The following is a 19,964-nucleotide window of genomic DNA, read 5'->3' on the forward strand; positions in this document are numbered from 1 at the left end:
AATGAGGACAGGTATATTGATAGGGATAAAATTCCATAATCAGCAACTGAGAAGGCTCTTCCCTCCATTTATTTCTCTAACTGCCATTTACCTTGAGTGATATATATTTATGAACTGTGTAGTATCCTTGACGGATGCACTATGATTAGGCCAAATGTGTATGTGTCAGACAGAATAGCAATGCTAGCTGAGGGCTGATAGTCTCAGCATTCTAATAAAAATAATACAAGTAGGCAACCTACAATGACCTGTGAGGATTATTTCATTCCTATCTGTATCCCCATCCCGCCCCAGTGTTTCTTTCCCCCTCTTATCAGTCCCATCCTCTTCCCTTATCCATTCTCTAACAAAACTATCTGCCCCGTATCCTTTAGCATTTTAAAATTTACTTTATTCATATCCCACCTTTCTCCCCAATGGAGACCTCAACACTGCATCATTATTTTCCCTTTTGTGTTCACAAGAGCCTTGTGGGGTAGATTAGGTGGGGAGAGAGCAACTGGCCCATGGTCAAGTGACACTGTTGGCAGATACTCTCTTGCTTAGCTTTGCTCTACTGGGAGAGCACTCTGGAGAGCCAGTTTGGTGTAGTGGTTAGGAGTGCAGACTTCTAATCTGGCATGCCAGGTTCGATTCTGGACTCCCCCACATGCAACCAGCTGGGTGACCTTGGGCTCGCCACGGCACTGATAAAACTGTTCTGACCGGGCAGTGATATCAGCACTCTCTCAGCCTCACCCACCCCACAGGGTGTCTGTTGTGGGGAGAGGAATGGGAAGGCGACTGTAAGCCGCTTTGAGCCTCCTTTGGGTAGGGAAAAGCGGCATATAAGAACCAACTCTTCTTCTTCTTAATTTTCCACTTCCTTGTTCTTTTTATGTAGTATATTATTCCAGAATTACTTAAGAAGAGTAAAATTACGGGAAGTGGTGTGTGTGCTATGATGATGATATGTCAAGGGCACACTATTGCAAGGGAGGAAACTGGTCATCACTTTAGAAAGACCCTATTTACTTTCATCTTTTAGTATTGTCACTTGTGATTGTGGAAGTATGATGAGCAAACTGGTAAATCATTTGTCCAAATTCGAGCAGCCCAAAACTATTTAAAGCTTAATCTCTTGATATAACATTGTACTGAATTGTACAAGCAGGTCCAGGAGCTTCTGAAATTTTTGGATTTCAGGGCTATACCTTGTCTGGTAGCATTGACTACCGTATAGATGTGTTGTGTGCCAATAAACTGTGTAAGTGACAGGACACACTGGAGAAGGGGGAAACCATGTATTCTGTACAGTGTTCCTTGGACCAGGGTGAAATATATATTATCAGTAGCACATGTTATGTAAAACTGTAATGTAGAAAATACTTAAGCTTGTGAAAAGAAAAAGAAAAATGCCAGACCAACATTTTGTTTACTGTATATTCTGAAATGCAGTGTAAAGTCATTGGCTATATTTGATTTAGGCTGACAAATGTACATGTTATGTGGTTGAATAACCCTAAATTACAAGTATAAGCGCCCAGGGAACCTTGTCTAAGGGTTCTATTATGTCTCCATCAGCAATTAATCTCAAGTGAGTGTGCATAGATTTATAGCCTAATTAAGACACCGTCACATGTGCAAGAGTGAAGTGGCAGACTGCTGTTCCACTGCAGGTAATGGATTCAAGCTTTGCATGTTGCATAGCAAAACTCATGCAAATAAGGCTTGTGCTGCAGGGAAATGGTTTTACTTCGTATTTGTTTGCTGTACTGATGTTCTGTATGCAGGGAGTTTTTAATGTTAGGAAGTCTTCCATGCACAGTCCTTCAGCTGACGTCTGCAGTGGCCTGGTTATTCTGCCAATAATAGTAAACTTTATTTTTATAGCCTACCCTTCCTAGATGGTTCAGGGTGGGTGACAACAATTAATTCCCATATGTCAACCAGGCCTCAGGCTTGTTTAAAGTCTCTCAGGGAGCCTTGAGATTTCCAGATCTTTTTTAAAGAAACCTTAAGGCATTATTAGGCTGCAAACCATTTGTGCTATGTTAATTCTTTAGGCATTTTGGCTATTCTCCAAATGTGGCTTTCTCTATAGCTTCATTCCCCCCCCTTTTATGGTACTGCTGTAATATCTATGTATTATTTCAGCAGCCTGTGGTTGGAGGTGCATGTCACTACCATCTATTTTCTCCCATGACCCTCCCCTGTGGTTTCATGTTGCAATATTTCTGTTAGATGCTTCTTTCTTTTTCTTACTTCCATGCCCTTTCATCTGCCTTCTCACTTATTACCAAAGCTGATTGGTTGCATCATCTTGTAGATTAATGAGAAGGGGATCACAGTAGACTCATCCTTAGAGTATCAACAGGGATTGACAAAGGATTTTAGCCGGTAAATTACTTGCCCTGCTCCCCCCATGTCATACCTGCACCATCGATCCCAGACCCAGTGATGACAAATGTTCCACCCAGCACAGTTGTGTGATCTGGCTTTGTGCCTATGAACCTGGTAATGAGGGAAGACTCCCCAAGCTGCTGCTTGCCACAGTGCCTCATCTCCTGGACCTTGGGGAAGGCTCTACCAGCTGACTAAGTACTGTGCCATGGCTACAGCTAGGGCAACTTAGAGCAAGAACCGGATGTAGGGATAGATTATATAGCTGTTGCGTTTGACCTTTGCTAAAAATTAATTTTTTTAAATAAAAGGGCAGTAGGATCTCATCTCATAACAGACAAGTTCATCCATATGTGTGGCTCCCATCCCCGAATAGTTACTGACATGGAAGTCCAGTCAGTATCTTATTGCTAAGTCATAAGAGACTTGTGCCTGCCCATTCATACTGACAAACAGCAGGAGTTCTGATTCTGTCTTTGATCATCCTGCAGTTGTCTGAGAATTTTCTGAGGACATTTGTCTCCATTGTTTTTTCTACAGTTACTTGTCCTATCTTTCACTCTTTTGCTCAAACAGTTACAAAAGTTAAAAGGACAGGCATATATTGATTATAAGTTGACAGGAGACCCGTTTACTCCTGTTACAGTAAACACATATATATCCTACATATACATCTCTTTATAAGAACATCAACATGTGGTCATATTACCAATGAAAATGGGGACCTGTGCTTAGATAAATGTGGGGTTTAAATCACATATTCAGCTGTACATGCATAGAATTTAACATGTGAATTACTCAACACATATATTAAAAAATCAAGTGTTAGTCCACACATTTTGTATGTGTGCTCACCATAACTTGTGAACAGGGTTAATGGTATACATGGTTCTGCACCCTTCTGTTCTGCCTCCACAACAAACCTGTGAAAGAAGTTAGGCTAAGAGAAAGTGACTAGATTGGAGGAACCAATGAGAGTTCCTTTGTCACGCAGGTCACTACTTGCTCCGGTTTAAACTTACAGAGATATCAAGATTCTGCAGGGTTGGAGGATCTATTAAAATGATCCATCCATGCAAACAGATGGATCCAAATAGTTTTTTGACAGTTGTAGGGGATTTTCATGTTGATGCCCTGGTTGATCTCTGCAATGAGACAATGACCTGGGTGGTTGACACAGTTACTCCTAGGCACCCTTTCTCAAGTGCAAGAGACCAGGTCGCCCCTCAGTTTGCTGAGGGGCTGTGGCTGATGAGAAGATATAGGAGATGGCTAGAGCTATAGTGGAGGAAAATTTGGAATGAATCCAGTAAGAGAAAAGGCTAATTGTAAAGCATACTCTCTGATGGTGACGGCAGCAAGAAACCACATTTTCCATCACCATTGTGTTTGCACATGAGCAGAGTTATTCTGGATAATTAGAGGCCTGTTGGGATCTAGGACCTGGGCTACTTGGTGACCCAGTAGGACCATTTTGTTAAATCTCTCACACTTATTCCAACTTGGATTTCGCATTAACAGTAGTCAACTATCTGTTATTCTTTTCATTGTTTATTCAGTCTGAGGATGCGGACAGGCTCCTTGCAAGTTTGAAACCTACCACATGCTTATATGATCACTGCCCTTCTTGATCACTTAGTTTAAAACAAGAACAGGCTGCCCACATTGATTCCAGGCTAAGATAAATGCCAAGAATCCTTAGGCTTGTATCCAAGGGCTTGCACCTTTCTCCCCACCCAGGCCCTCAATACCTTCAAGGAGAAGAAGATAAAACTTAGCCAAAATGGTAATCAAGAGCATCCAATATAATTCAGGCTATAAAGAAGGAATTACACAAAATAAATTGATGTTTGCATTTTGTTTCACTTGGAAATATATTTTAACTCAAGGCTAAAAAGATGACAACTTCAAGGAACCAGAAAATAATGGTTCTTTTTAGAAGGCAGACATGAGTATTTTCCCATCATTACTTTTAAGGGTTTGCTGCTGAAACCTGTTTGTAGGCATGTTCATTTCATTGATGAATTGGACAATAGAATTCATATACAGCCAGGATATGAAGTACTAGAATGCCATAACTGTTGAATATATTTCCCCCTCCTTTCATCTGTACAACCCTACCTCCTGGTTTGAATTATATACTGCATGTGTAACACTATGAGCAAGTCCCATGAAGCATAGAGATGGGTGGGGATGCCATATTTTGTCTCTCTAGGTGGGTCTTGAAGTAATAAACAGCAAATGGTCATGCAGTTTTCAATTTTCGAGGAAGCCTTTTTGGCAGAAATCAGGGAGTGCCAACAAGACAAAAGCAATTAAGCTATACCATCTCTTCCTGTATTGTCTTCCAATCACTGACCATTAATATATTTATGTTAAGTGCCCTGTGACAGTCTGATTTAAATCTTACCATTGTTGCCCAGTTTTCCACAGAATATATGACTCCATGTCTCCAGTTTTGTAATTGTGAGTTATAATTCATTTGAAAACTTCCCTTCCCCAGTTGAAGAATTCATGGGGTCCCTAGCACCAGAGCCAGTTTAAGGATTTGTGGGGTTTTAGCAGAGCACAACTGGTACTGTTGTTTGTGCTGTAACAGCAATGTATCCATCTGAGGAGTAGTTGGAACTTGGGACGCTTCTTTATGTCGTTCTTCTGGTCCACAAGCCACCACTAAGAACAGTAGTTTGAAGGGCTCCTAATTGGATAGCACAGTGGGGCCCCTGGAACAATGGGGTCTGCAGCATGTGCTACATGTGCTACTAGGATAAACTGCTGCAGTCCCTTCCCCAGGTAATTTAATCAGTGTTATAGTTTTCTTTTGATAAGTTGTCCCACTCCCAAGTACTCCTGAAAAGAATGCATGTTATCCTATGGGCCTAAAACAGCCTGGCTTTAGAGTATGACTTTGGTTTCAACAAAACTGCAACATAGGCTTCCAGCATAATGGATCCCTCTTTCTTTCAACTGATTTCTGCACAGACTAGGACCGGTATATCTTTGCTCTCTTTATTTTCCAAACGATGCTGCATCACACAGAGAACTGGCTTCTCTCTGTTATTTGTTCTGACAGAACTTGAACAATTCTGCAGGGCCTGCAAAAGTGAGCTCCTCCACCAGGCATTTGGCCAACCTGAACAAATTACCTTACATTGGCCCCCAAGCCTTCCTCCCATGAAAACCTTCCATCCAACCCACGTGGCATCTTTTTGCCATACTTAAACTACTGTTCTCACCATTGTTCTTCTGTTCCACTGGTCTATTACACTGTTCTATTGCCCTCACATTAGTGTTTACAACTACTAAGTTATCTGTACTGTTATCTGTAGCTAAGTTCTATGAAAATCACCCTGAGCCTCAGGAGAGGGCTGTATATGAATATAATAAATAAATAAATTTAAGCTGCACATTTGGAACACTGGGCTCTTCTGCTACAACAGATTTAATATATATGTACTGTGCCCTGTTCATCCCATGTTTATACACCCAGTATAAAAGTATAGTTCCAATAAAATATGAGCTCCAAATTGGAGTAGTCCTGATTGTTGTTGTTTTTTTGCTATCTGATAACAAGTATGCTGCTTTTCCCACCCTTGTACCAATTTTTTCAATAAATTCTCTTAAATCAGGACTGCTGTCATCCTTTCCCTACTGAATGCTTGCTATTCTGTCACTTCTCTAGCAAAAGATCCTGGTTTTCTGCCCCTTGTACAAACACACAAGCTAATGTCCCATATCAGTCTGATCCATGATCCTGTATCTGTGAGGGGTGTAGTAACAGCTAGTGCCAATGTCAGTTAGTTTTCACTTAATCTTCAGACTATTGCTCCCTGAGTAAACATAACGATTTTGCTTATCTGTAACCTCTAACCTTTTTGTCACTTACCCAGAGCATTTACAATTGAAATATTCTTGGTGGAATTCACCCCACCCTTTCTGACTCAGTCCCTCTTCCTTGTGATCTTTCCTTTAAATAGAATTCACAGTAGTGAAATAAATATTACATTCAGATGGTAGCTGAAATAAATATTGCTAGTCTTTTAAGATACAGCTGGACATTTGTTTTATCGGGCAGAGAGCCAGTTTGGTGTAGTGGTTAGGAGTGCGGACTTCTAATCTGGCATGCCGGGTTCGATTCTGCGCTCCCCCACATGCAACCAGCTGGGTGACCTTGGGCTTGCCATGGCGCTGATAAAACTGTTCTAACAGAGCAGTGATATCAGGGCTCTCCAAGCCTCACCCACCCCACAGGGTGTCTGTTGTGGGGAGAGGAATGGGAAGTAGACTGTAAGCCGCTTTGAGCCTCCTTCGGGTAGGGAAAAGCGGCATATAAGAACCAACTCTTCTTCTTCTTCTTCCTTTATTGTGGGAAGCTCAGCAGGAATCTAGAAATCGAACGAGTACAATTTTCGAAGAGGACTGCAACACATTTGCCCACAATGTTGCTTCAGACTGAACTGTTCGCAAGTGGAGTCTATATGGGCAAGTGCTGTGACAAGCATGTACCAATAAGAAATAGGGGAAGCGTCTTTAGCCGTATCTATCCTGTCACGGAATGAACTGGAAGAGGCCTTCCGTGAAAAAACGCTTCCTTTGAGAACTCAAAGCATCCTACCAGCTGGAAAGCAACCCCTAACCTCCACTAGGTTTGGGAGGCGGGGCTTGTTAAAGGACAGCCCTCTGAAGCGATTGGCCAATAGGCAAGACGCGTTTGGAAGTGGGGTGATGCTGCCCAACTAGAAGGTATGAAAGAGAAGGCCGGTATGTGGCCACCCAATGACTGTTGGAAACTGGGACAGGGTGGCTACTATATGATGATGAGCAGCCCAGGCAACCAGTTAGAAAACAGAAGCCTGGGCGGTTGCACGAATGGGAAAGAAGCTGTCAAGAGAAGGTGGGTATTGCAGGCGGGACGATCAGATCGACATCGACATCGGCCAATGAGTTTAGCATACCCTCCAGGGGCCGCCCAATGGAGGCGTTAGTGGGTGGGGCGGCGGCTGAGCCCTCCCGGAGCTCCGAGGGCTGCGCTCAGGGGTTGTTGTTGGTTGGCGATGGAGCCGTCGGGGTTGATGCGTGCCGGGATCCTTTGCTTGCTGGCGGTGCTGCTCTGCGGCTTCAGTCGCGCGGCTGGGCTGGGGACGAGAGGGCTGCGGTTCCGGCGGGGGGCTGAGTCGGAGCCGGCCCAGGCAGGATGCGACCTGCGGGGCGGCGGCTTTGACTTTGCGAAGGTGCTGGGCAACAACACCCACAAGGTGAGAAAGACCCGCGATGCGGCGGGCGGACGGGCGGGCGGGCGCCAGTGACGGCGCGCACCTGTGTGCGTGGCAGGCAGGCAGAGGGGTGTTCAGGGTGCCTGAGGGACCGGGACTATCGTCGGGACTTCGGGAGGTGGACACTACCCCGAGCAAGCCCAGGAGACAGCACCACCTCTGTGAGACGGTGCATCTGAGTGGGCGCAGCGCTGTGCCTTGTGGGGTTCGGGGGCCGTCTTTGTCGCATTGCCCCTGATAGAAATGCCTCCCGAGGCTTTGTGGTTTGATAAGAGATGTAGGCTGGCGTATCGAGGGGGGACTCGCATGTGGTTACCAAAGTATAGGTTGGCTGTGCAAAGGCAACCATGCCCAGGCAGGATTTGAGTTGGGTTGAAGGTGCCAATGGACTCAAGTTTGTTGTGCTACTTCAGACCAACACGGCTATCCACTTGAATCTGAGTTGGTTTGTGCGACCTTTTGAACGCACTGAGTAGTTATAGTTCATTCCCCCAAGCAGGCTTTGTGTGTTACAAGCTGGGGTGCTGTGTACTGTAGCTGGGGATTGACATTCATCTGACTTCCTCTGCTGCCACAGTATCCAGGGTTGTGTGAAGATACCTGAAGTTGGTGGACTGAGATGGGCTATGTGGTGCTTTACATAAAGTGTTCATGAGCTATTGTGGATGGAGGAGAACATTTCCCTCACCCCCAAGTCTTGATTTCTACATTCTGGTTGTTTAGATCTAGGAGTTTTATTTTTTAACAAGTGCTTGCTGCTTATTGCATTCTGTAATCAGTGTTCATTAGACGAACTGCATATATCTTGCCTTGTCCAGTGAGAGCTGGCTGTGGAGTCTGTGGTGTTTTGAATTTAACTTCAGGAAAACTAGTTCCACTTGTTAGGCAGCATTCATTGACTATTAAAGCCCCTGTGAAAACAAAGAACTGGCCACCGGAATCCACCCATCATGTAGGAAACTTACAAAATGACCAAACTGTTGGGAGGGTCAGTTAAATTAAGTTATTTGGTTAGTTTGCTGTGCTGAACTAGTCATAAAACTGCTTCATCAAATGATGAACTCTATGAATCCATGCTCAAAACGGCACTGAGCATACAACCCCTCTCTCACTAGGATGAGCTAGGATATAGATTTTAGCTGAGTGGGGCTTTCTTGTTTTTTTCTTAGATGCAAAGAACTCTCTATACTATCTTAATTTGACTTGAGTAGGACCTGCCATGTCTAAAATAGAAAGGTGTGTGCTAAAATTGCTTTGTAATAGCGTTTATCTTTTCCAGTTATCTGCTCTTAGAATTTAGCAAAAGTCTCAGGTTGTTACTTCTTCATTCTTTTTAACCCATTAACTCTTTCTTTAAGAAATCCTGAATTCTTCAAGTTCACTTTGTAGCCATCAGTTAAGAGGTCGGCACTACTGTTTTGTCTGATCCCACCTCTCCTTCTTTAGTATTTCTCATGCTTGCTTAGCTATTTCTTCTTGAATTTCTGCTTAGTCCTCTATGAACCAAGATTACATTCTTAATTTCTGACTCTACTGTAGCTTTTTTCACATTAACTTTGGACCTCATGACACCTCTTTCCATGTTTTCAGGTGCCTGATAAAAGTTTTTTCTTCCTTTCTCATATTTAATTAATCTCATTCATTTTATTTTGTCTTGCACTGAAGCACGTTGAGGTAACACCTAACTTTTAGAAGCAATAAACATTAGTAGTGGACATGTGCCTGTAGTTATATCCTGACACGGGTGTTGTTGTTTTTTAAAGAAAAAATGGAGCTGAGGAACCACTATGCTTAACTATTTCCCTGTTTCCAGTTCTCTGTTTCCCATCCAAAAGCTTTTTCCTCTTGCAGGATTAGGAACATGGGTTTGCTTTTAGAAACATGTTTAAAACCCAGTGTGAGAAAAAATGGACCAGGGACTTGACTTGGAACCGGCGACCTTTTCAGCATATGCTCAAAGACCCCTTCTCTGCCCCATACTTCCTCCTACCAAAGTGGCTTTCCCCTTTAAACAGTAGAGTCAGGGCTCAGTTTTAAATGCTAGCATGGTACATATAATTAGTCCTTTAAGTGCTGTATATACCCAGAAGACTGTGCTGTCCTGGTCAGTGAGTGGCTGTGGCCTTAATCTTGTCCTCTGCAACTGGGGCTGGTACCTGGTAGTACTTGTGTTGATCAATACATGATGATATTGGGATATTTACCCTCCTTTCTTTGGCGTGTTTGCTTGGCATACTTTTAAAATGAATCCATTTAGTTGGGTATGTTGGCAATTACAATAAGCATTGAAAACCCTCAGAGTGTGAATGCTTCATATTCATGTTCATAAACATTTTGGAGAAGTTATGACACTTATGTATGACATGTGGTGTTTTCTGGTTTCATTCATATTGGTCATAATAGCCACAGGCAACTGCCTGCACTTTCAGTTTAGCACTGTTGTACGTAATCTGTACTGTGGGCTGTGTCCTGGAAAAAGCAGTTATTTTTTCCTACATAGATCTGTTCAGTGGTAGGAGGAAATCTGCGTCAAGTGTCCACAAAAAACCTGTGATTTGGGGGGGGGGGACTGGAACCCCTGGGTGCAGAATTGCCTGCTCAGGCATGTTTTGTTAGTGAAATAAAAGCTGTGTTGATTAGCTGTTTGGTTATAAGCTTTCTGGGTATTGTATTGCCTCTGCATCTAGCTCACTATTGGCTCTAAATAAATGATAAATAGTAATAGTAGTAGATAACTCACCTGAATTTACCCTGTTCATGTACCTCCTAAGGTATTCTAGGGCCAATTAATTTCTGCCTGCTTCTAATCCCTTTACAGCTGGGGTTTCAAAAGAGCAATAGGCCTCCCTAGAGTTAGAAGGTTGGTTTTCCTTTTGTATCAAGTCAACCATTTTTACAGGGAAGAACATACTGTTACCAGGACAGTCATAAGCACCCTCCATTGTTTCTTGATTGAGCTGGGATGCAGAGTGCCAAACCTTTTCTCCCCATTGCGCTCCCTAAGTCCCTTCAGTAAACTTTTTACTTCTACAGTGGCTAGTCTCAAGTTATTATCATCCTCATTCCCTTGTGCTAACCTGTTTGCCTCAGCACTAAGGGCAGGAAAGTACTACAGAGAGGCTTATAAAAAATTTGAGAGCCCCTTTTTCAATAGGGTGATCTTTAATTTTCCAAGGACTTTAATTGTATAACAGTTCAGTGATTTCTCATGACTCCGCACCAGACAAAGGTGTCAATGTTGTGTGCTCCAGATGCTTCAGCCCCCAACAATGTGGAGATTTTTAAACATACTAGGCCAATGGAAACTTGTAGTAATCTGTAAATGTATATTTTCCAATGCATATCATTTGTTTTTTTCATGAATTCCAAAGAACTCCTGAGAGGAGTTTTTTCATGAACTCTTGAGAGGAAAAGGTATGTTTTAAGGGGCCATGATTTAAGATTCCTTAGTACCAATCAGGATGCATTAGTTCTAAATTAGTTCTAAGTAATATTGCATGAGTGAATCTTTAGTGGTAAGCCACTTAATCAGAGAGAAATTATTTATTATGATTGATATAACAAAATATTAAGAAGAGGTTTCTGAATTTAGCAGGTTTCTGAATGTAAGCAGACAGTCTGTATCCTTGACCCATCATATATATTCTATCTTTAGTTCTACTTGCTTGCTTATTTAAATTTACTCTTAGTCCACAGAACAGTCAGGATGGCTTAAAAATACTATTTAGGAAACCTGTCTGAAACCTCAGAGTATATCTAATATTAAACAATATGAAAATCAACAATCCCTACCCATCTAGTGTATGTTCCTTTACTTCTGCTGATTCCATGCTGGTCCTCCCAGCCCGATGAAACTCACAGTCCGATGAAACTCCTATCCTGTTTTCCGTGTTCTCTCTGCTACAAAATTTCTCAAACAATACAATATTAAATATTCAATACATATTTAATCTGTTGTGCTTTCCATTAAAACCTGATAGGGTAAATAACCCTCTGGGAATCAACATGTGGTATCTGATGTAGCTCAAACACTGAATTGGGGATTTTGTAAATTTGCGCTAAAGGTGTCTCCTTTTAAATCTTAAATGTTTTGAGAATCTATTTTGAAAACATTCAATGATAATCGCTCTTTGACAATTCTTTTGGAAGGCTCAGAATATACTTCATCAAACCTGTCACAGAGCCAGAAAGTAGTGTGAGGTTACCTTGCCTCCCGGTTTTTAACTTCCTGTTTGTTCTCTATTTAGTGTTAGGCTTCTCTGAAATAAACGCCCCACAAGAACTTGGTGTCTCAGAACAAGGAAGAACGTGTAATTGTTTGTAGCATCTGTTTTGTCCTTGCTATCTGTGATAGAAGAGATGGTATCTGTTGGAGACTAGAGAGCCAGTATGAGCCTTGTCACTGTACTTAAAGACTTTTGCTCATTTAAAATATGGCCTCTCTCATGCAGCTTTCTCATTTGAGTTTTAGATCAAATAATGTGATTTCTATATCCCTCCTTTAAAGAGCATCAGGATCATCCTTGCACCATTACAGTTTCTTGTACAAGAGAGATTTCAGTCTATTCCCTTTGTTATGGGATTGGAGAAAGACTTTCAAGTGCTTTATAGATCCAAAAAAAGCAACATCTATAACAAATATTGCTGGTTGGATTCTTATGTTACGGCAGCAATGCATAAGAATGTACTTAGAGATAAACACAAACCCAAACCATGCACTGCTCTCATATAAAATCTAAAGTTATTTTACAGATTTAACAACATAAAATGCATCATTTAGAACTTAGAATATAAAGTCATATTTGATATCATGTAATTTAATAGTGTAATTTTTTAGCTTTCCATTAAAAAAATAATAGTAGAGAGCTGAAAACTGCTGCACCCTGATACTTGAACCTTAATTTTTGCCATCTGAGAAGAAAAAAATAAGAACTGAAGTTGGTAGACACATTTTGTAGTAAATGAAAAAGTATATTATTTGAACAGAAACACCCTCATACATTTACAATACGTAGGGCTATGAGTCAAGTTATCCTTACCACAGGTTCCTCTTATATTTCTGAAAGGGCCATCAGGGCAGCATTGTCCGGATCAAGAGCCGACTGTCCAGGGGCTGTCCGAGAAAGGAAGCCCCTGTCTGTCGAGTGCTTCCGCTGCTCCAGCGGCCAAATCCGGACGCACCCAGCAAAGCTGGGCATGTCCGGATTGGGTTGGCCCCTATAGCGCTCACCTCTGTGATACGTGCACTAGCTGCTCGCCCAGCCTCGCTGCCACACAACTCCTGGGCCCAGCCTCGCTCCCCTCCCTGCTGGCTGCTGCTGCATGGCTGCATGGGCGGCCCAGCCTTGGAGACGGCGGCCATGCAGGTTAGCCAGCCGACAGCCTTGGCACAGCATCCACGGCACCCCGCAACCCTGCAATGCACTCACCAACAGCCTGCCTGGCAGTGAGGCACTTGCTCCACCTCACTGCCAGACCCTTGCTGCGTACCTCAACCTGCAGCCAGGGCCCTCACTTGCCCAACCTGCATGGCTGCCCACTCCCAGACTGTGCCATCCTTCCAGCTGGGCAGCAGCGCACAGCCTGCCCCATGTGGTGCCCACCCCGTCACCCTCCTCTGCCCTGTCCCTGCAGTCTCTAGCCCCCGTGACGCCCCACACACCGCCATCCACTCAGGTACGTCCCACCCCTTTACCCGCTTTTGCTGGCCGCACCTGCTAGTGCATTCAGGAATGCAATGGGCTTTCTTGCTAGTAATTGTATAATACTAAAAGCACATTATTGAATAATGTATTATCATTAAATACATCACAATATACCATATTAATTGTTGCCAAAATAATTCATATTTGAACAATAAATATGCTATTGAAAATATATTGCATATATCTGCAGTATTTATAGGAACTGCTGAACAGTGTTTTATATACAATTTTGCATTCATTTTTAGAGCCAAACTTGCCTTTTAATATATTTTACTCAATTGAAAAGCGACTTATTTTGTAAGTTTTTCAGTGATCTCCAAAACTTGCTGTTTTTTCTGTTTAGTGAAGAAAAGTTTGTCCTAAGCATTCCTCTCATTTTAAAACAGAAAATAGTTCAAATTATTCTTTCAGTTCCCTCCAAATTTCAGTTTTTTTCCTACTGGGGAAAAATGGGGGGGGGGGACAACAAATGTTTTCCAACTTGAATTTTTCTCCCCCCCCCTTCATATCTCTACATTGGGGGTTATGGTGGAGCATGGTTCTTCCTCATGTTTCAATTTTGAGAACTTGTTGCCAGTTTTTATTATTTCAATACTTCTTTCTTTAAAGCTCTTTTTGAAAATGAACTAGAGAAATTTGCTCACCATGTGTTTTACTGCTATCTAAAATTACTCTTCAGCTACATGCCTCAAGAAGCTAGAAGCTCCGCCAACTCCCCTGTTTAAAGCAGCTAATTTTATTTTGATGTGTGGTGTGGTTATTCCTAATAATGTGACTATTATAGAAGATATATTTGAGATTCCTTACATTCTGGTCGCATAAAGTGGGTGAGTGTGGGAGGATGCAAAGCAGTCAGCTTGGGCAGAGGCACACTGAGATCTTAGTAATGGCCTGTTGGGGTAGGAGAGCTAATTCCCCTGAAATCTTTTACTCGCTTGTCTGTTGTGTGTTGGTAACATCAGCCATAGTATACTGTTACACAGAAGTGCTTCTCTGCATGGTGGAGTGTGCAAACTACTGGCAGCAGGGTATTACCAGAATATATATGTATTAAATCATCCTCAGTCTTTTTGACAATATCATGAAAAGAAAAAAAACAAACAAACAAAAACAGGAGCAGTCCAATCTCCAATCTTATTTAACATCTTCATGCACCCTCTTGCTCAACTGGTATGGATGTTCAGGCTGGGTTGTCACCATTATGATACACAGCCCTTCCTCCTGATGGATGACCACCCTGATTCTCCCCCAGAAGCATTAGCCAGCTGCCTGGAAGTATGTTGGCTCAGGCAGAGTTGTCTGAAGCTCAGTCCTTCAAAGATGGGCAGGAAGGGTCCAAGCAAGGAAGCATGTCTGCCCAACCTGGACTGTGTGCAGCTATCAGTGGGTCACTCCACCAGGAACCTGGGCGTAATCATGGATGATTCCCTCTCCATGGAGGCACAAGTCACAAGAGTAGCATGGCTGGGCTTCTACTACCTTCGCCAACCCAAACTACTAGAGCCCTATTTAGCCCTGGATCACCTTCCCACAGTGTTCCATGTGGCGGTCACATCTAGGCTAGACTTCAGCAACTCTCTCTGCACAGGTCTACCCTTAACTTTGATCCAGAAACTGCAACTGGTCCAGACTGTGGCTGCCAGGGTCCTCACAGCAACACCATGGAGGTCCCACATCTGGCCCATCTTCCAACAACTGCACTGGCTACCAGTAAAATTCTGGATCAGTCTGGGCCCAGTGTACTTGAAGGACCGCCTCTCTGCTATGCCTCTCTAAGAGTTCTGTGGTTGCCACCTCCAAACGACTAGTGATCCATGGCCCCAAGGAAGTCTGGTTGAAGTCAACCAGGGCCAGAGCTTTCTCTGTCCTGGCCTGCGCCTGGTGGAACGAGCTCCCAGGGGAGATCAGGGCCCTAGCAGAACTAACACAGTTCCACAGGGCCTGCAAAAGGGAGTTCCTCCACCAGGCATTTGGTTGAGCGACCAAAACTAAACAACATCTACCGGGCCCCAAATCTCCTTCCCTTGAACCCATGTGACAGATCTGACCAATCATGTGTCTGTTGGATTGTTTACTGTGTTAGAATGTTATTTTCATTGTTTATTGTTGTTATTACTGTTACTGTTATAATTTATTCATTATAATCAGGGAGTTTGATACACTGTTCTGTTTAGTTCTTTGTGAACTGCACTCAGCCTTGGAGAGGGCAGTATACCAATGTAATAGAATGAATGAATGAATTGGTTTAGATGTTCATTCTTTTCTTGAATGTTACATATACACATGAGATATTCTCTGATATCTCAATTTCTGGTATTTTGCTGCTGAAGCTGATTTAAGATGCAGGCATATATATTGGTTCTGTCAGTAAGTTTTATCATTTGGAACATCTCCCAATCTTCAAATAAAACACATGCCTTTTGTCACAGCTATGCTCAGTGGTCATCTTTATCTTCTTTTGACTATACATCTGTTCCCATTGTATATTTCATGACAATAGTAGTTGAAGTGACTAGCCACTGTTCATATGCTTCGCTATGTGGTACATGTATGAGACTTTTAATATAAATGTTCTTGGTTTTGATGTGTGGAAGAGGAGTAAGTTATGTGCAGATGCCTAACTTGGTGCAAATTTTACAAGTTCAAAAAATGGTAATACACAGCTAACTCCTGCTGGTGGGATAGGGCAGAAATTCACTAGACCAGGCTTTCTCTGTGGTTTCCCTGGGGTTTCTTGATGGCCCTGAATGGGTGGGAGTTAATTTTTAATATATTATTAAAATGTATCAAACATTTATTGGGTGATATAACTGTATATGGTCATGTCGACCCGCCTCCCACTTCCAAAATGGCCAATGATGGACTTACCTTGAGCACAATTTAATATCACTCTCTCAAATGTAGTAAAAGGTTGATTTTTACAAACTCCCTTACAGGAAAGACGGTGCTTTCATGGGAGTAGAGTGCCAAATACTCTGGCCCACATACCATTTGACTGTGTTAAATACTCAAGCTATCGTCAGCCCCTTTCAGACTATTTTAAGAAATGTAAATTGGGAGAAACTTGCTGTAAGCAAGGTCTTGCATGAGGAGAACTCAACCCATATTGTGAGAATAGCTACGTTTTTGTTAGAAGTTTCTAGAGAATTTTTTTTGTATATGAATCAATTAGTGACCAAATGAGATGAAGTTGTTTTAAAAGCTGGTACTTTGTATTTCTAAATGTATATTCCACTGTTTTACTAGCAAGTATGCCAATGAAGGTATTCTGATTCTATGATAGGCCTGGAAGGGGAGGGCCCTCAAGTGGGTGTGTATACTGCTATGCTTCCCAATCATATTCTGCACAATTGTGCCACTTCTGGGCTTTCTTAAACAGTAAAAAAGTTGAGAAAGGCTGTTCTAAGGATAGGCTTGTTTTGATCTAGAACCGTGGTTCTCAACCTTGGGGTCAGGACCCCTTGGGGGTCGAATGGCCCTTTCACAGGGGTTGCGGCAGGGCAAACAGCTTGGGGGGGGGGAGAAATCCACACAACAGCATTGCGGGGTAGATTGAGGTAGAGTGTTCATCTGTCTGGAGCAGCGGAAATGAGCAAGATCGGCATGGTGGGACAAGAGGCAGAGCTAAACTGAGAAACCCCAGAAAAAAATTTATATTCAATCATGAACAATGGATCTTCATGACATTGGTCAGTTTTGGTTTAATTTCTGTGAAAGAACATTTGCATAATTTTATGGTTGGGGGTCACCACAACATGAGGAACTGTATTAAAGGGTCGCCGCATTAGGAAGGTTGAGAACTACTGATCTAGAACTTAAATAAGTTATTTTTAGTGTTCCACGGGATCCGCAAAATTCTCTACAACACTACAGGCATTGTAAAGTCTTTCTTTTAAAAGAAACTTCTAAATATGTGGTGAACAGAAGTTCTATATGTGTTTTAGATTTAGATTTGTTTTGTTATTTATTGTGGTTCTAATAGGCGGTGTGTGGCATGTTATACACTTGCCTTTGTAATCTGCCCAGAGCCAGGGCTGAGCTTTCAGTTACCTCACGATTTCAGACTCCAGGATTAAGTCCTTGGACAAGCCCAAATGGAAGCAGGAACTATCAACCCTATAGGAATTTCCCTGGTGGTTATAATGACCTGGGGATCTCCTGAATATTGAGAAAAAAACTTCTTAAAAAGTACCATCTATTGCTGAAGCTCAACATGTTTGGAGAAATAATAAAATGATTAAAATACAACTGCGAACTTGTTTAAATTGCAAAAAGCCCACTATTAACTAATTTTAATGGATTATCCCTAAACTGAGTTTTTTTCTTCTAAATCTACTGGGTTGAAGCATGGTAACTTTGCTTGGGTTGCATTGTTAAAAACATATTCTGAACTCCATATTAGGGATCCCTAATCTTGTTTGAGCCTGTGGGCACCTTCAGAATTCTAATGTGGCATGGTGGGTGCAGCCGCAGAATGACAGAACCAGCCATAGCTTTACTTCAGCCAATCAACTCTTCAATAGCTATTAAGGAACCTTACTGGGCAAAAGCCCTACACAGCCTCACTCACTTCCTAAAAAGACTTAATGGGCACCAGTGGCCGCCATTCCAGGTAGGTCCCCAGAAGCAGTGGTCCCCAACCCGTGGGCCGCGGCCCGGCGCCGGGCTGCGAAGGCCTCGGCGCCAGGCCACAGCTCCTTCTTCCCTCCCCCCCAAAGCGAGAAGCTCGCCAGGCCACGAGCAAATCGGCCGCCAAAGCGGCCGATTAGCTCGTGGCCCGGCAAGCTTCTCACTTCAGGAGGGGAGGGAAGAGAAGCTTGCCAAGCCGCAAGCTAATCGGCCACTTTAGTGGCCGATTTGCTCGCAGCCCGGAGGGGCCGGGAGGGGAAGCCGCGGCTGCCAGTATGGCGACAGCGCAAACACGTATGCGTGGACTGCTGCGCACGCGCGTTTGCGGCAGTCCGCGCATGCGCGTTTGTGCTGGGGCTGCCGCGCGTGCGCGGGCCCCCGAGCCACCCTCTCCGCCCACTACTCTGCAGCAGTCCGCGGCAAGCGGAAGCTTGCGGACCGCTGCCTAGAAGAACACTATGATATTTGAATGCCAATACGTTGAAGGTCCCTGGCCCAAAAGAAGTGCATCTGGCCCTGGCTCCAACCTGGTGGAATCAGTTGCCAGCTGGGATTTGGGCCCTGATGGAACTACTCATGTTCTGCTGGGCTGCAGAATTCCACCAGATTTACGGTTGAGGCCCAAACAAGTAAATAAAATCACGTGGGCCTCCCTCCTTCCCTCACTGGAACAAAATCCCACCACTAAATACATGGATAAGTAACAGGAAAACAGAGCATCACAATATATTTATTGTTTTCACTGTATTTTAAACCGATTTTTAGAATATTGTGAATTGCCCTGAGCCTGTTTGCGGGGAGGGGCAGTCAATACATTTAATAACAAATGAAATATGAGGAGTGGGTGGGTGCCATGGTGCCTGCAGGCACTACGTTGAGAACCACTGCTCTAAACATTCAGGGAACATACAAAATATAAGCCACTTTAACAAATTTTATTTTTACCTAGAAGAGGTATACTCTTTACTAAAGAATTTTTATATAGAAATATGTCACATATAGTCTCTCATAACTTTGTAAAATGTGCTCAATAATCAACCATAGAAACATTAGTATTTGTGAGAAGTTCTATAAAAACATTTTAGAAAGGAATTATAAAAAGTATATAAATATACCGTGCAATGTATTTTAATCATTGCTATCTTTACATCTGTAGATTTCACACTCAACGGACAAAACAACCAGGTGGCTTAACCATTCTTGCCACACAGCAAAACATTTGCAGTTTTTGATGAGTGTTAGCTTCCTGAAATTTCTTTCAGCTTTTACCAGCCAGTGTTGCTGATCTGTCAAACTTATACGCTACAATGAAATGAGATGGTGTTTTTTTTTCTAAATTACATTTTCTTTTACTGAAAGTTTTACATTTGAGAAGGCCAGTAACTCACATTTAAGGATATTGCTTGCTCTGTGTCTCATTGGCTCCAGAAAAGTTTCATAAGACCTGTAGACTCATATCATAGAGTATGGGAAATAAGTTTCTATAAATATCCTCAAGCATGACTAGGGCTGCCATATTAAAATCCTCTAAATCTCCAGTTTGTCTGTGCCATAAAACTTAAGGCAGCAGTGTGTTTTCATTTTTAAACAGCACTTCCCACCAGAATTGTATTTTGAACATTGCTGCATGCTACTTTGGGAGACAAAGTTGACCTGAAAAGTCAGATAAGGAAAATAGTTTAGAGAGGTCCCCTCAAAGGCATCACTAGGCTATAGACTTTTGTTTGGGTGATAGAAGAGGAAAGGTGAGAAAAGAAAATCTAAATCAAAGGCAGCTTTGTCTTTTAGGCAACTTTGGTTGCCCAACTCCAGGTTGAGCCTGGAAATTTTCCAGAATTACAGCTGATCTCCAGACTACAGAGATCAGTTTCCTTGGGGAAAAAATGCTGCTTCGGGGGGTAGACTCTTTAGGTTTGTACTCTACTGCAGTCCCTCTCCAGATTCCACCTCCAAATCTCCAGCCCAGCCCAGAGCT

General features: G+C 42.7%; 1 protein-coding gene across 2 annotated transcripts in view; it reads left to right on the forward strand.

Annotated features, from left to right (window-relative positions):
* Positions 1-7,377: 7,377 nt before the first annotated feature.
* The window catches only part of SORT1 (sortilin 1), a 58,756-nt gene continuing 46,169 nt past the window's right edge, over positions 7,378-19,964 (forward strand). For both annotated transcript variants that reach the window (XM_077334230.1, XM_077334232.1), the window contains exon 1: positions 7,378-7,637. In XM_077334230.1, the coding sequence (XP_077190345.1) occupies positions 7,437-7,637 (201 nt within the window). In that variant the 5' untranslated portion in view covers positions 7,378-7,436. The remainder of the gene's footprint in view (positions 7,638-19,964) is intronic.

Source organism: Paroedura picta, chromosome 4 (genome assembly GCF_049243985.1).
Source record: "Paroedura picta isolate Pp20150507F chromosome 4, Ppicta_v3.0, whole genome shotgun sequence".
In the NCBI taxonomy this organism is placed as follows: Eukaryota; Metazoa; Chordata; class Lepidosauria; order Squamata; family Gekkonidae; genus Paroedura; species Paroedura picta.